Below are 14,303 nucleotides of genomic sequence, written 5' to 3' on the forward strand. Positions count from 1 at the left end.
CACAGACCAGTTTTTTTGTAGCACGTGCGACATATATGTTGCACTGTACAGCCCTGACTTGGCACAGCCCTTGCGACGGTACTGCCTACCCAGTTCTTAAAGGGGTCCTATTATGCTCTTTTACAATGTCTTGAATTTGTTTTGGGGGTGTACTGAACTAGAACATGCTCTCATGCTTGGTGGTTCGAAAAACGCATAATTTTTTTTACATAATTTACATTATTACAATACCTCTCTCCCCATCCTGGCACAAACGGCTCGATTCATTCCGGGTTTGATGAAGGCCGCCTTCCGAAAAACGAAATGTGATGTGCTTGGTTAGCTGTCCCAGTGCGTTGTGATTAGCGAACAGCTTAGACGGTGTTTCAGTACTGCCCCGCCCCTTGCCAAAGCAGCAAGTTCCGTCTGCTCAATACTGCCATATTAATTTGAGCCGGATTCAGACCTCGAGAATATTGAAAAAACTTGAGGCTACAGCAGCACTTCTTCTTCATCATCGTCTTGTCTGATGCACTCAACCAAGGTTCTAACCACACTGTAAAATCTAATTAGTTGTGCTTACTTAAAAAAAAGCATGCAAACCGATTGCCTTGAAAAAACTAAGTAAATTGAAATAGGAATAGTATGTTGTACTGACAAATGCTTAGTTAGTATAATTTACTAACACGAGAGTTATAGTAACTAAAAAAGAACTGTAGGGGGTACTTGATCCTTTCATTTAGGTTTACTCATGACTTAGTATAGTATAGTAGTATGTTCTCTCAAATATTTCAGTTGTATTGAAAATTCAACATTCATGATGACTGGGAAACGAGTGAATGCAACTAGTGAAAGATAACTGCAGACATGGAGGAAATGGGTGAAAAGTCTATTAAGACTCTTTTTCTTTTCTTCTTCTTCTTCTGTTGTTATGTTGCACATTAGCAACATATTAGTGCACTGCTGCCTCTCACTGCTTTATTAATGCCATTGGAGGTAAACTATTGGATTTTACAGTGCACGACCTCACCCCTCCTCACCCCCCAACCATTAGAATTTCCATAGGCGGGAATTATTTTAATGATATTCTAATGGGACGCTTTGTGATATCACAAAACCCGGAAAACAAACACTGTAGTCCAAACGAGCCATTCGTTGTAGTTCTTGAAAAGGGATTTTTTTTAAACGAAATTTCTCCCTTTGGAGTGGACTTTGAGATTTGTAAGTCTGAAGATCTTTTTTATGCCCAAACATACACACTACACACTGACTAAAATTCAAAAAGTGAAAAAGCATAATAGGACCCCTATTTGTCAACAACTACTTTATTAAGTATTAATAAGCAGTAATTAGGAGTATATTGAGGCAAAAGTATAGTTAGTTCATAGTAAATAGTTAGTTAACAGTGAGAATTGGACCCTAATCTAAAGTGTGACCAGAATAATTTAGGTAGTTATCTATTATTTATTTGAAAGAAATAAAAGAACCGTTTCATGTCTGTCCTTGTATCATTCATTAACTTTGATATAGGATTTAGAAAGTAATTAGTAATAAGTAATTAAATACTTTTTGGAAACAGTAATTTGTACAGTAATCTAATTACTTTTTTAGAGTAATTTACCCAATATATATTAATCCAGGATTTTTAATAGATTGTGTCAACACACACTCAAGTGACTGTTGAGGAAAAATCCCTAAGCAAACAATTCATTCAGCATCGTTACATCCCATTCAAGCACACCAAACTTGAATAGCTGTGTTGTAAATCCCAAGCAGCTACCTCCATATTCATCTTGTTACGTACTCTTGTAAATTAGAAAAAAAATGTTTTAGATAGACTACACATTTCTAATAATTATAGCTGAATTTTTAACATTTAAGGGAAATTTGTGGTTTTTATTTAATCTTAAAATATTTATAAAGTATGTAATTGTTATTTTGATATATTGTTAAATAGAAAATTAGGTTTCTTTATGGAGCTGGAAAGTTGGAAAAACACAGTCATGTTTAGTGTATGGACTGATTAACTGATTGTTTTTAATTGTGTTTTATTTGTTAATGATGTTTATTTTTGTAATTTTTTTTTTTTTATTTTAATTTAATTTTTGTAATCTCCCACCACTGACCTCTTCCTTACGTGACCCCTCAGGTATCCTGTCTTGATGAGGTACTGAGGAATGCACAGTTGTCATGGAAACCCAGTCCCAGACCAGTTCTGCAGCAGAGAAGAAGAAGAGAGTGGAGACCATTGTAGCCACCAAGAGCGCGCCCACCCGTGCAGAGATCAGTGAAAAGGCTGTGGCCTCCAGCACTACCTCCAATGGTACAACGTCAACATTTAAACCTCTCTTTTCTTCTGATTACTTGTCAAGCTTTAATTTCTATTCTCTATTGATTCTGTGTGTTTAAATTGTTTAAAAGAGTCATTTTTGTCAATTTTATCAAACATTGCTCTGTTTTGTTGAGAATCTCGACCAACTTGACCAGGAACAGCTGAATCAATGATGTAAGTTGGGGGTGGGGATATCTGTTTGGCTGACCAGTAGCAGTGTGTGGGAAACCTGTTTGAAAACAAGTAATTATTTTTGCGTTTTTGTTATTTGCAAATTCATTCAGATAAAATTAATTCACATTCATTTCAGATATAACTAAGTGCACTTTTACTAACTAGCGATTCACAATTTAACTTTAAAGTGCCTCAAAACTTTCAAGCAGCATCATAATATCATTTTACAGAAATGTTGCACTTTTTCTTGTTCAACAAGCCTGGGTTGTTATCGCTAGTTTGAAGTAGTCTACCAACTCTAACCAGCTTGACCAAGAGGGTCTACCAGGTCAAAAGCAGGCCTACCACCTTGTAGTCTAGTTGATTGTGCATCTAGACCAGCTCTGACCAGCTCTGACTAGCTTGGGCCTACTAGAATCTATCAACCAAAAACTTGGATTCGCTGAAAATCTCATACAGCTTAAAATGGCATTAGCATTAGTGTTGAAACAAACATTTTTCTCCACACAAAAAGTTGCACAAATGGGTGTTTGTCTTGGTTGATTAGTGATCTTATTTTGTTGTACCACTCCATATGAAAGCCTCTGGTGATATGGCAGGAAGTCAGAAAAAGAATGTCCTTTTTTTGTGGAACAGGGCATCGTTAATTGTTGTTATGAGTTCTGCCCCCACCCCCTCTCGCTTTCTCTCTCTCTCACTGTTAGTCATTCCCAGATGGCAAGCTCTCCTTCATTAATTAGAGGTGGGGGGCTTGGGGTTTGGAGGGAATGAACATAGATGGGGGATAAAGCTTTACTGTTGTGGAAAAAGTATGGATGTAATTTGGCTTACTGATTGTGGATTTTTCTCTGTAAGGCGAGGGTAATTACTCCTCTGAACAACATAAGGTTTGTCTTGGAAAGTTTGCTGCAGTGCTCATCTAGCCAGGATTCAGTCCCACACTCAGGGTTAGAGACCCAGGGGTTCACTTTTAAATGAATGCATTTTTTCCATACATTGTTTTTTAAACTTTGCAAAATCCTGAAATATTCTTTATTTTAATGTTTAAATTAGATTTTGAATAACAGATTTACAGTGTGACCCTACTGAACACCACTGTATGTGTGTGTGACAGGGCCAACTGTGCATTAAAACTGTTCAGTTTAATCACTGTTCTATATCAACACACTGCTTTAATTGACACTGCACACAGAGATTGGAGATCGCGCTACACACACACACACACACACAAAAAGATCCAGAAGCACAGAAACTTGTTTTCAACGCTGCCCCACGACTTTTATTAATAAAACAGCTTCGATACTGAATCGCTTCATTATATTTCTCAACAATGAGGGGGTAAAAAAATGCTGTTTTTGAAGTAACTAACCTCAGCTCAGCTTCATTGTTATTCACACACACAACTGTCATTCTCTCTCTCTCTCTCTCTCTCTCTTTCTCTCTCTCTTTCTGTCTCTCAAAATGGCCATGACTGAGAAAAAAAGTCAAGTAGTTTGCGTCACTGGATATAGCTGTCGGTCATTCAACATTTCTATCATGATTGGAGATCGCGCTACACACACACACACACACAAAAAGATCCAGAAGCACAGAAACTTGTTTTCAACGCTGCCCCACGACTTTTATTAATAAAACAGCTTCGATACTGAATCGCTTCATTATATTTCTCAACAATGAGGGGGTAAAAAAATGCTGTTTTTGAAGTAACTAACCTCAGCTCAGCTTCATTGTTATTCACACACACAACTGTCATTCTCTCTCTCTCTCTCTCTCTCTCTCTCTCTCTCTTTCTCTCTCTCTTTCTGTCTCTCAAAATGGCCATGACTGAGAAAAAAAGTCAAGTAGTTTGCGTCACTGGATATAGCTGTCGGTCATTCAACATTTCTATCATAAAATGATTTGCATTTTCTGGAATTCACGCTCTGCTTCTGTGAACATTAAACCCTACCTAATTTGATTTGATTGGCCAGCTCAGTTATTTTTACATTGACTAGCACTGTTAGACCACTGAAGCAAATCAGGTTGCGAATGTAACTTTAAAAGCTTTTTGTCATCCTAAGAAACAGAGCGCTGCGTAATGAAACATGACTGAAGCTAAACGAACTTAACCTATGCAAAAGCACAGCGCAGCATTGGTCTGAATCGCCTCATATGCGCAGCGGTCACGCGAACGGTTTTCCAGAGCCACGCGCATCTGTAGACTAGCACAGGTTAATTCTCACGCTTTAATAGTATTTATAACTCCGAACAAGCTGTGTAACTATGAGGAATGACTACCTCAAAATGTACGTCAGTATGTTGTTTTCACTATTATTCGCGTGCCAGTGATTATCCCTCTGCATGCCAAAGTTGTTGCCGACCCCTGGTGTAATCTATTGACTACATACATCATAATCCCGTTTTTTTAGGCAAGTACCAGAATTTAATAAAAACATTTTAAGTTACTAATTATAACGCTTTGATTTCCACGGTTATTCAAACAGAGAATAAATTATATACAGAAAGAAAGCAACGAAAGTCTAGTGCAAACATTTAGTCTTAATTTGCAATCTGTGGCCAGAGGAAGGCTAAACCTTGCCCATCCTTACACATGCTCCATACTTTCAGGTATCCTACAATCCTGGCAAAGACCTTTATGCTTTATGATGTGTTTGCACTATTACTGAGCAAACTGTTTGTAGAATTTGTCCTCAAGGCAGAGTGTGATGGAAAATCTAACAAAATTAACATTTCAATGGTGGGTCAGGTATATATATATATATTATCATTTTCATAAGCTCTGATTCCAGTAAGCTGTCCTGACCACAAGCTCTCAACAGAACCATAATGAGCCATCTATCACAACAGACCCTAGACCTGCTCCCCGAAGGGTCTTACCACAGCCATTAGATAGCTTACACATTCCTGGTGTGGTTATAATTCCCCTGCATTCTCTTGGTCTTCCAATACTCATAACCTCTTATCTGATGTAACCTAAACCCCAGTCAACTTTAACCCATGTCGCCCGGGCCGCCCCCTCAAGACTAACAAAAGGCAATTGTGAAAGGCCCTTCGGTGGTAGCAGCCAACTGTCCCGCCTCTTTTACAGACCCTGGATTGGCTAAATGCTTAAACTGATCCTAGATCAGTCCAGGCATGTCCGGAGGATCTGCAGAAGGGGAAACCCCAAATAGTACAGTGAGAATGTGGAGTTGGAGTTTAGAAAAAGAATGAAATACAATCTTGAATGATTTTGAGAAAGAGTAGCTTGTAGGGAGTAAAGAAATCCAAGTTTAATTTTAAGAGAGAAAAGATCACTGAGATATTTTTAATTAATGAAAGATTTGTAGTTTAGAATTTTTTTAGGGATGTAAATAGATTAAAAAATATAACTAATCATACATAATCCTTTTTTTCACAAATCATTTATATATTAATTATTAACATATTTACACATTGCATACATCATATTAATTTAGAATCAACAAAGGAAATACTGAATAATAAAATAATTGGTAACACTTTATTTTGATAGTCCACTTTAGACATTCTATTAACAGTAAGTAACTTTGCAACTACATGTCAACTAGCAGTTAGTAGAGTATTAGTAGACTGTCTGCTTAATATCTTCTAACACTTTCTTTGTCAACTTATTCTACTAACCCTAAACCTACCCTAACAGTCTACTCTGAGAGTTAGTAGACATGTAGATGCAAATTAATGAGAATTAGTTGACATGTAGTTGACATGTAGTTACAAAGTTACTTATAGTTAGTAGAATGTCTAAAGTGGACTATCAAAATAACAAATTACCAAATAATTATTACTATTATTTGATTATGCATAACAGTTTTATTATTATTGTTATTATTATGTGTTTATTTATAAATAATTATATTATATATAACAATGGTTTATTCTTTATAATTTATATATATAAATAATTAAATATAAATAGTTTTTATATATTTGCATAATGACATTTTTTTTTTTTACAAATCTTTTTATCAGATTATTCTGATAAATGCACGTGCCAGTATGTGAAAGACTTAAAATGCATGAAAATGTCTATTTTCCCATTTCCTTCCCCTTTATCTTAATACTTTTATTCCTTTCCACTTTCTCTCACCACACAGCGTAAAAGTTTATGTAAAAGTTTAGCTGCAGTCTGTAATTGTCCAGGCTTGGTGGGGAGCATTCCCACATGGTTAGCTAAAGACTGGCGTAGGCCTGCAAAGCATTCATCTGTGGACCGGCTCCCCCAGCCTGACAGCTCAAAGGAACCGACTGTGCCACCACAATGGCCTGATTGGTCCTCTTTGGTAGGAGCAAAGGGAAGGGGGCTTCCCTCCTCCTCAACTCACATCATTTGCTAGGCAGGTGGACCACAAAGTCCTCTGATTCTATTGTTGCTGCCTGGACCATGCGAGGGAGAGAGAGAAAAAGAAAAAGAAAGAGAGAGAGATGTTCGTGTGCATCAACTGAATGAACCTGTTCGTCATGGGATAATTTGTTAGTTAAAAAGGAGAAAGGGGCAAAAAGGCACCTGCCGTTCAGAGTGAGAGAGAGGACAGAGGGACATAGAGAATGAGAGTGCAAAATAGTTTTGGTGTTTTTGGTTTGCCATACTGTTTCATGGATGCCAGAGTGATGAAATGAACAAGAACGAAGGAAGCATAAAGAATCGAGGAAGGGAAGTGAAGAAAGCAAGGACAAACAGAGGACAAAAGGAGGGAAAACTTTGTCAGGCAAATTGTTTCCACTCATGTTTTCAATAACTTGAGAAGTGTTCAGTGTAAACCATGGGGGAAGCCTGGGGAAGCCTCTTTGAAACTTGTCAAACCTGAGGCTACTAATAATTTAAATTTTATAAATACATTGAAATAAATAATTTTATATATCACTTGTCATGGTATTCTGCTAGTGTGCCATAGAAGGCCACCAGAGGACACTGTGTTTTGTGTGAGCACATGGCTTGTTGTGTGTTTGTTGGTGCCATGTGCTCTCCTGTCTCATTGTCTGACCCCGCCCTTCTTGTTATCTCATTATTGTTTCAGTTGTCCCACCTGTTGTCCCTCATTACCTGCCCTACTTATTCTCCTTATGTTTGCAGTCCTGTGTTGGTTCGTTGTCGTTCATGTCGTTGGTTGTGTTTCTCCTGGCTGTTCATGTGTGCCAGTTAAGTTTTGCCCTGCTTTGTTTTATTTTTTGTTTCTTTGTTTAATAAAAGTCCTTTTTTTGTGCTAACCTGGCTGTCTTGCATTTGGGTCCTGTCTGTTACTCGTGACAGAACGAACCAACCAGTTTGGAACCCAACAGTCAGCCAGTGCTAGTATGGGTTTATTTTTGTACCCAGCTCCTGTCATGCCGGAAGCAGCCTCTCAAGACCTATCCCTGGCAAGAAGACGGCAATTATGCCACCAGAACAATCGTCCTTTTGGGATATTTGGTCAAGGCCTCCTTGATGCTGTCGAGGGATTGGGTTTTAAGGAGGTTACCATCATCCACTGCTTCCTGTCTGGACTGGATGACCCTTTTGATTGGGAGTAGCTGGGTGATTTAGAAACCTGGACTTATTGGGAGGTGGTCGACTACTGTTGCCAGTGAATGGAGAGGCAACTGCTGCAGGAGGAGTGGCTTCCTCTCCCTGTTCTTCCCACCTCCCAGCCTGTGCCTATTCCCGCCGGGTCGACTCGTTCTCGGAGGAGGAGGAGAGCTCCTACTCTGTTGCCACGGTTGGTGATCCCAAGTCTGGTGGTCCTGGAGGACCCGACTTCTGTGGTTCCAAGTCCCGTGGTCCTGACTCCTGTGGTCCCAAGTCCGGTGGTCCTGGAGGACCCGACTCTGGTGGTCCCTAGTCTGGTGGTACAGGAGGACCTGACTCTGGTGGTCCCAGAGATTACTGAGCAGCCCGCTTTCCTTGTCTCACCCATGATCCTGGCCCTGCTGGCTCCACCCATGATCCTTGCCCTGCCGGCCCCACCTAAGCTCTCTACTTTGCTGGCCCCACTTAAGCTCCCTGCCTTGTTGGCCCAGGAGAACCCGCTCCAGTCCAGAAGCCCTCAGAGTCCACTACAGAGCCAGCTCCAGTCCAGGTGCCCTCAGAGTCCACTCCAGAACCCGCTCCAGTCCGGGAGCCTTCAGAGTTCATTCATGAATCCGCTCTAGTCCAGGAGCCTTGAGAATCCACTGTGTATTATTTGAAGGGTTAATAGGTTTTAGGACCATTGCAGTCAATTTTTGTAGAGAAGAACCGTCTTTTCTTTAGTTAAAACCTGCAGAACAGATCTACATTGGGAACTGGATCTTGCAAAAATGAAGCTAAGGTGCATAATTTAACTTTTTGTGCAAAAGAATAGTATTTTTAAATTTGTTTGCTTTTGCTGAATTAGTGTAACTTAAAGTTTTTTTTTTTTTTTTTTTTTAAACAAATTAGTTCAGGCATATTCGGAGATTGCAATAAGCCTTTATAGCACACACACAAAAAAAGATGGGCCAATTAAATAGATGAAAAGATAGCTAAAGTGAACTGAAAGAGAGGCAGATTTGACATCCCTCTTTTTAGGCAGCCATTTAAATGATCAGCAGCAAATAGAGGCGAATGTCATCTGACAGAAATAAAGTTCCTGTTAGCAGCATGGCCGGAAAGTAATTTACAGATAGTCTGTCCCAGCCCATCTTTGTGGCGTGCAGATAAGGGTTCATTTCAGCAGGCGGATAGCAGCCACTCTCCCTTACTCGGCCCTATTCTGCGACACCTGTGATAACAGCTTGTGGAGCCTAATTGAAAATGGGGCCTCAAAATGGATTTTCTCCTTTCCTCTTCCTGTTTCTCCCCCTCTCAGAGCCATTCATTCTGACGTTCTTTTCATTTTTTCCTTCCTGCTGGCCTGCCCCCCTTTTTTCTCCGTTTGGTGCAGGGCTGTTACACTAACAGGGAATTATTGAATAGATGTGCGGATATGTGTGTGTGTGTGTGTGTGTGTGTGTGGGGGGGGGTTATTCCGGTATTCCCAATTGGAAGTGTTTGGTAAATGTGCTGCGGGATCATTTCTCACACCAGTGTCAGTTTGGTGACAGCCATATGATCTGTCTTATTAATGAAATCATTGATCACTTCATGGAACTCATAATCGACACTGTGTCCTGCTGTTCTCCACCTCCCTTGTGCTCCAACCACCACCCTTCTCTTTTTCTCTAGTATACATCAGTGCAGTCATTTGTACGCTGTTCATTTGTTGATCTTCGCATTTTTGGTAGGACAAATAAAGCAGCGATATTAGGACAAATCTGGTTCTGGCTTCCTTTCAAGTTAAGTCAAGTCACCTTTATTTCTATTGTGGAATAGGCTATAAAAGCTCATTATGATTTACTTCTTGCCTAACTTGCACATGAAAAGAAGCACAACTGAAATAAAGGAAATTTATTGTTAAATAAATTCAACAGCCATTCAACAGCAACAGCCATTAGGATGCTTTGTGATTTGGTCTTAGGAGTCCGCTTGACTCCCCCTAACTTTTCACAGATTTAGGAGCTGATTTTAGCATTATAACACTTTGTGAAATACTCTTAGAGCAAAAATGTAGGAGTTCTAAAATTAGGACTGACACACATTATTTTTAAGACTTTATCCTAAATCAGCAAGTTAGGAGCTATACTGTATTTAGCCCTAAATATGTTTTGTGAATATGGCCCCAGATCAATAACAGTGTGATGTTATGGCTCCAGGGGGTTAATAAAGGCTTTCTGAAGTGAAGCGATGCATTTGTGTAAGAAAAATATCCATATTTATAACTTTATAAACCATAATCTCTTGCTTCAGTTAACTGTCATATGTGTGTAAACAAGAGACTTTTCCCTAGCTTCGAGGGCTGTTGCAAGTTTGATGTCAATGGTTACCAAGGTGTTGCTACGAGATTAAGGTGAAATGTGTTCTGGCTTTAAAGTGGAAGTGAAGCAGTCAGTTAAGTTAACATTATTTAGTAAAGTGATTTCCACTTTGATTAAAAAATATATAACAAACATGATTAATGTAACCATTTTAAAGAAAAAAGGATGTTTTGTTATAGCATTTACAGCAAGGGCGCCGCCATCTTGCAGTACCACCGCGTGTGACGTCACAGGGTTGGTTCGCTCCGATGGCCAGTGAAGTAATATAAGCATTTCTTTACATTATGAGCACACGAATGTTATTTTAACACACAAATAATTTGGTTTTCACCATAATTTGGATGAATATTCAACATCAAACTGTCTATATGCTAAGTTTTGATCGTGGTATCCCAAACATTGTTTTCATAATGCCAGGCGCAAGGTGATGTAACCAGACAAGCTTCATCATTCATGTCACATTTTATTGTTATGTCAGACCATTAAGACATGCATTACATTGACTGGTTCACCAGTTGTATGTATCATATTTTATGTTCACCTGTGAATACAATTAGCTTTCCTGCTGTTAACAGGACGTAGTGTTTAACTAATCACCTAACGTTATCTGAACAATCGGACCAGTGCTGCTTCCTCAATAAAGTTTATCATTCTCACGTGTTTTAAGCCTTGTCAGTTTAAATATTAAAGTGTTTAAGCCGTTCAAGCGTGAGACAGCACGGAATAGATTTCAGATTTCATTTCACTATTTACCCGCTGTGATAGACCTTTTCTGAAAGAGATTTAAATGCGGTACTCAGGCGTTGTGATAGATCATTTCTGTTCGCGCCGGCGGCGCTGCACACACACAGAAAACCACAGCTCGGCTCGGACAGCACACGAGTAGGCTACCTTGGCCATTTGTTGTGATAAACAGGAAAGTGTGTCCAGCTGAATTCAATTTGAGTTTTGTTAAACAAATAAAAAAAAAAAGCTTAGTTTACCGCGGAAGCGGTCGTGTGAAGACCGAAGAGTGTAAAGACCATCGACTCTACCGTGCAGGGACACCAGCAAAGGATAAGTATTGCTTTCCTATTACTTGTTTCGCTTCTGTTTCAGTTTTTATAACAATTTCTTACTATGTGTAAGTAAGTTGTTGTTTTTTAGCATGTAAGTTTGGCAGTGTTATTTTTTAGGATTACTGATAAACTACTGTCGTTTGATTTGTATTATTTGTATTTGTTATTTATTTTAATTTAAGTTAAATGATGTCTGAATTTATTATGTCTGTATAGGTCTTTTATTAAGTTTTTAGTTTTATTTAATTTGAGTTATTTTAATACGGACAGCACGTGAGTAGGCTACCAAATTGAGCTTTCTGTCGCGCCTTCATCAGCAAATGTACACAAAGCACGTCGGAATGACAGTCTTGAGGAGTATCCACGTAAACGAGTATTGTTTCCGATCCGCACTTTACCGGTGTGGTTTCTTCAACCCCTAATACTGCTCGGTCCCATCGCCGTATCGGCTCAAATGCATAGGCAATTGCACTTATTATGGACTTAACAGTGCTTTCAATGTAATCTTCCTCCATTTCAAAAAAACGTGTTAAAAATGTAAAGAAATGCTTATATTACTTCACTGGCTATCGGAGCGAACCAACCCCGTGACGTCACACGCGGTGGTACTGCAAGATGGCGGCGCCCTTGCTCTAAAAGCTATAACAAAACAACCTTTTTTCTTTAAAATGGTTACATTAATCGTGTTTGTTATATATTTTTTAATCAAAGTGGAAATCACTTTACTAAATAATGTAAACTTGACTGACTGCTTCATTTCCACTTTAAGGGTGCTTGCTGTACTTGGTGGTAGAAAGGTGGTTGCTTACTGGCCCATGTCTATAATATTCTAGTCTCCATACTGTATATGGCTTGGGCTCTTTTTTTCAGTGTAAGTCTATGGAATACATTTCATTTTCATAATTTCAATTAAAATGCTTGTATTCACACATGCTTATCTTTTTATAGTTCCACTCTTTCTTTTGTCTTTTTCCAACTGTTATCTCTTTCTTTTCCTCCCTCCCTCTCTCTTTTTGTTGCATTCTGGGAGTGAGCTTGGTGTGTGAGAGGCATATGTGAGAATGAGAAGTTTCTTAAACTTTTGCACAGTTAAAAACTACCCATTACACTTATGTTTGCTCTAGCTACAAAAGTGACAATTTTCAGTGTGCCCTTTCTTGTCAAAGATGCACAATAATAAACTCTGATTGGAAAGATGGTTAGTGCTGTAAAAGTGGTTTCTTTGGGCTGCAGATCTACCAAACCTAAACATGTTTTTTCTTTTAGATGACAAGTTTTCATGTTTTTATCTATCAATCAATATGGCAGCGCGTTCAGACGCAGCGGCTCAGTGCTCAGAAAAAAAGACGCACTTTTTACGTTCTGTGTATTCTCCATTTGTTATTTGTCTTAAAGAGCTGCTAATACTATTTTGTTGTTCTGTACCACTGGGTGCATACACTCTAAAAATGCTGGGTTAAAAACAACCCAATTTGGGTTATTTGGCAACCCAGCGCTGGGTAAATATGCTTGGTTATGTTGACCCAGCTGGTTGGGTTAAATGTTTTTACCCAACATGCTGGGTTGTTTTATTTAAGTAAAACATTCTTATATTGCTGGCTTAAAATGGGCTGGAAATGAAAAATCACACACAGAATTACTAGAGGCAACAGCAATAATCAAAAGATAAACATTTATTATTAAGCAAGAACACCCATAGACAAAATGTAAGCCAAATTGAATTCATTTGGGTGAATATAGCATAGATTACAATACTCGTTTAACAAGCATTTTAGAAATAAAATGTAACATTTAAAAGTAGCATTTTAATTTAAGTGTATTCAACTGTTCTCTATAATCACTTTTTTACTGAAATATAGTCAATATAATATAGTCTAGTTCTCGTGCCAGTGCGTCGCTAAAATCTGAGCTGGTAATGGGCTGCTGTTCGGTGGGGGAACTACGAACCTCAGACCATTTCACTCATAGCTGAAAGATGCCGTGACTGACTGACTCCATAACCTGCCCATAAACAAACAGTACTGAGATTAGAGAACATATTTAAACATCAAATTAAATTCAGTATTATAACAAATGTAATCAGTTTATATTAAGCAAAGCAAAAGGTGTTTCCATCATGCTAAAAGATTGCTGCTGATGCAGCTGACTGACATCTTGTCCTTGTATGCTGCATTGCGTAAAATAATATAATTTAAAGCACAGACTTTATAAATTAAATAAAATGTATACAAACCTTTATTTCGAAGTACACCAATGTCAGACTCTTTTCCATGTCTCGTGTTGTTTTCCTCCCCCATGTGCTTCAGTTTGATTATTATGCCCATATTAGTTTTTTTCCTGTTCCTGTCCCTATTTAGTTCTATTGGTTCCAGCTGTGTTTAATTAGTTACTGTGTATTTAAAGTGTGTTCTTCCCCTCGTTTCCTGTCCGCTGTTAAAATGTAATTTCGTGTTCTGTGTTCTCTGTGATTTCCTGTGTTCCTGTGTTCCACGCTTTGAGTGTATTAAATACTTTGCAGTTTGCTTTATTCCTCGTCTCCTCGCTCCTTAGTTCCCGTTCTCCTAGTGTCAATCGTGACAAAACAGCGGACCTAAACAGTAAGCGGCGCCCCTTCTCCCCTGTCTTTGTTTTCATTTTGAATAGTCTTTTGTTTTTTCCCGATAAGGACCGCCCTGCTGTCAAGCTCGCCGGCCGCGCCGTTGTCAAGCCTGCCGGCCGCGCCAAAGACAAGCCTGCCGGCCGCTCCGAAGTCAAGCCCGCCGACCAGACCATTGTCAAGCCCGCTGGCCACGGCTCCCACAAGCCCGCCGTTCCCGAGTATAGCCCAAGGAGGGCTCCTGTTCCCGAGTTTAGCCCACGGAGGGCTCCTGTTCCCGAGTATAGCCCACAGA

At 39.1% G+C, this 14,303-nt stretch overlaps 1 protein-coding gene across 1 annotated transcript in view; it reads left to right on the plus strand.

Annotated features, from left to right (window-relative positions):
• Positions 1 to 14,303, plus strand: part of LOC107703603 (transcriptional activator GLI3-like) — a 157,041-nt gene that overhangs the window by 41,891 nt on the left and 100,847 nt on the right. The window contains exon 2 of the mRNA XM_016506294.1: positions 2,129 to 2,302. Coding sequence (XP_016361780.1) covers positions 2,170 to 2,302 — 133 coding nt within the window. The 5' untranslated portion in view covers positions 2,129 to 2,169. The remainder of the gene's footprint in view (positions 1 to 2,128; positions 2,303 to 14,303) is intronic.

This window comes from Sinocyclocheilus anshuiensis, unplaced genomic scaffold (assembly GCF_001515605.1).
Source record: "Sinocyclocheilus anshuiensis isolate Anshui unplaced genomic scaffold, SAMN03320099.WGS_v1.1 scaffold1188, whole genome shotgun sequence".
NCBI classification, from domain to species: Eukaryota; Metazoa; Chordata; class Actinopteri; order Cypriniformes; family Cyprinidae; genus Sinocyclocheilus; species Sinocyclocheilus anshuiensis.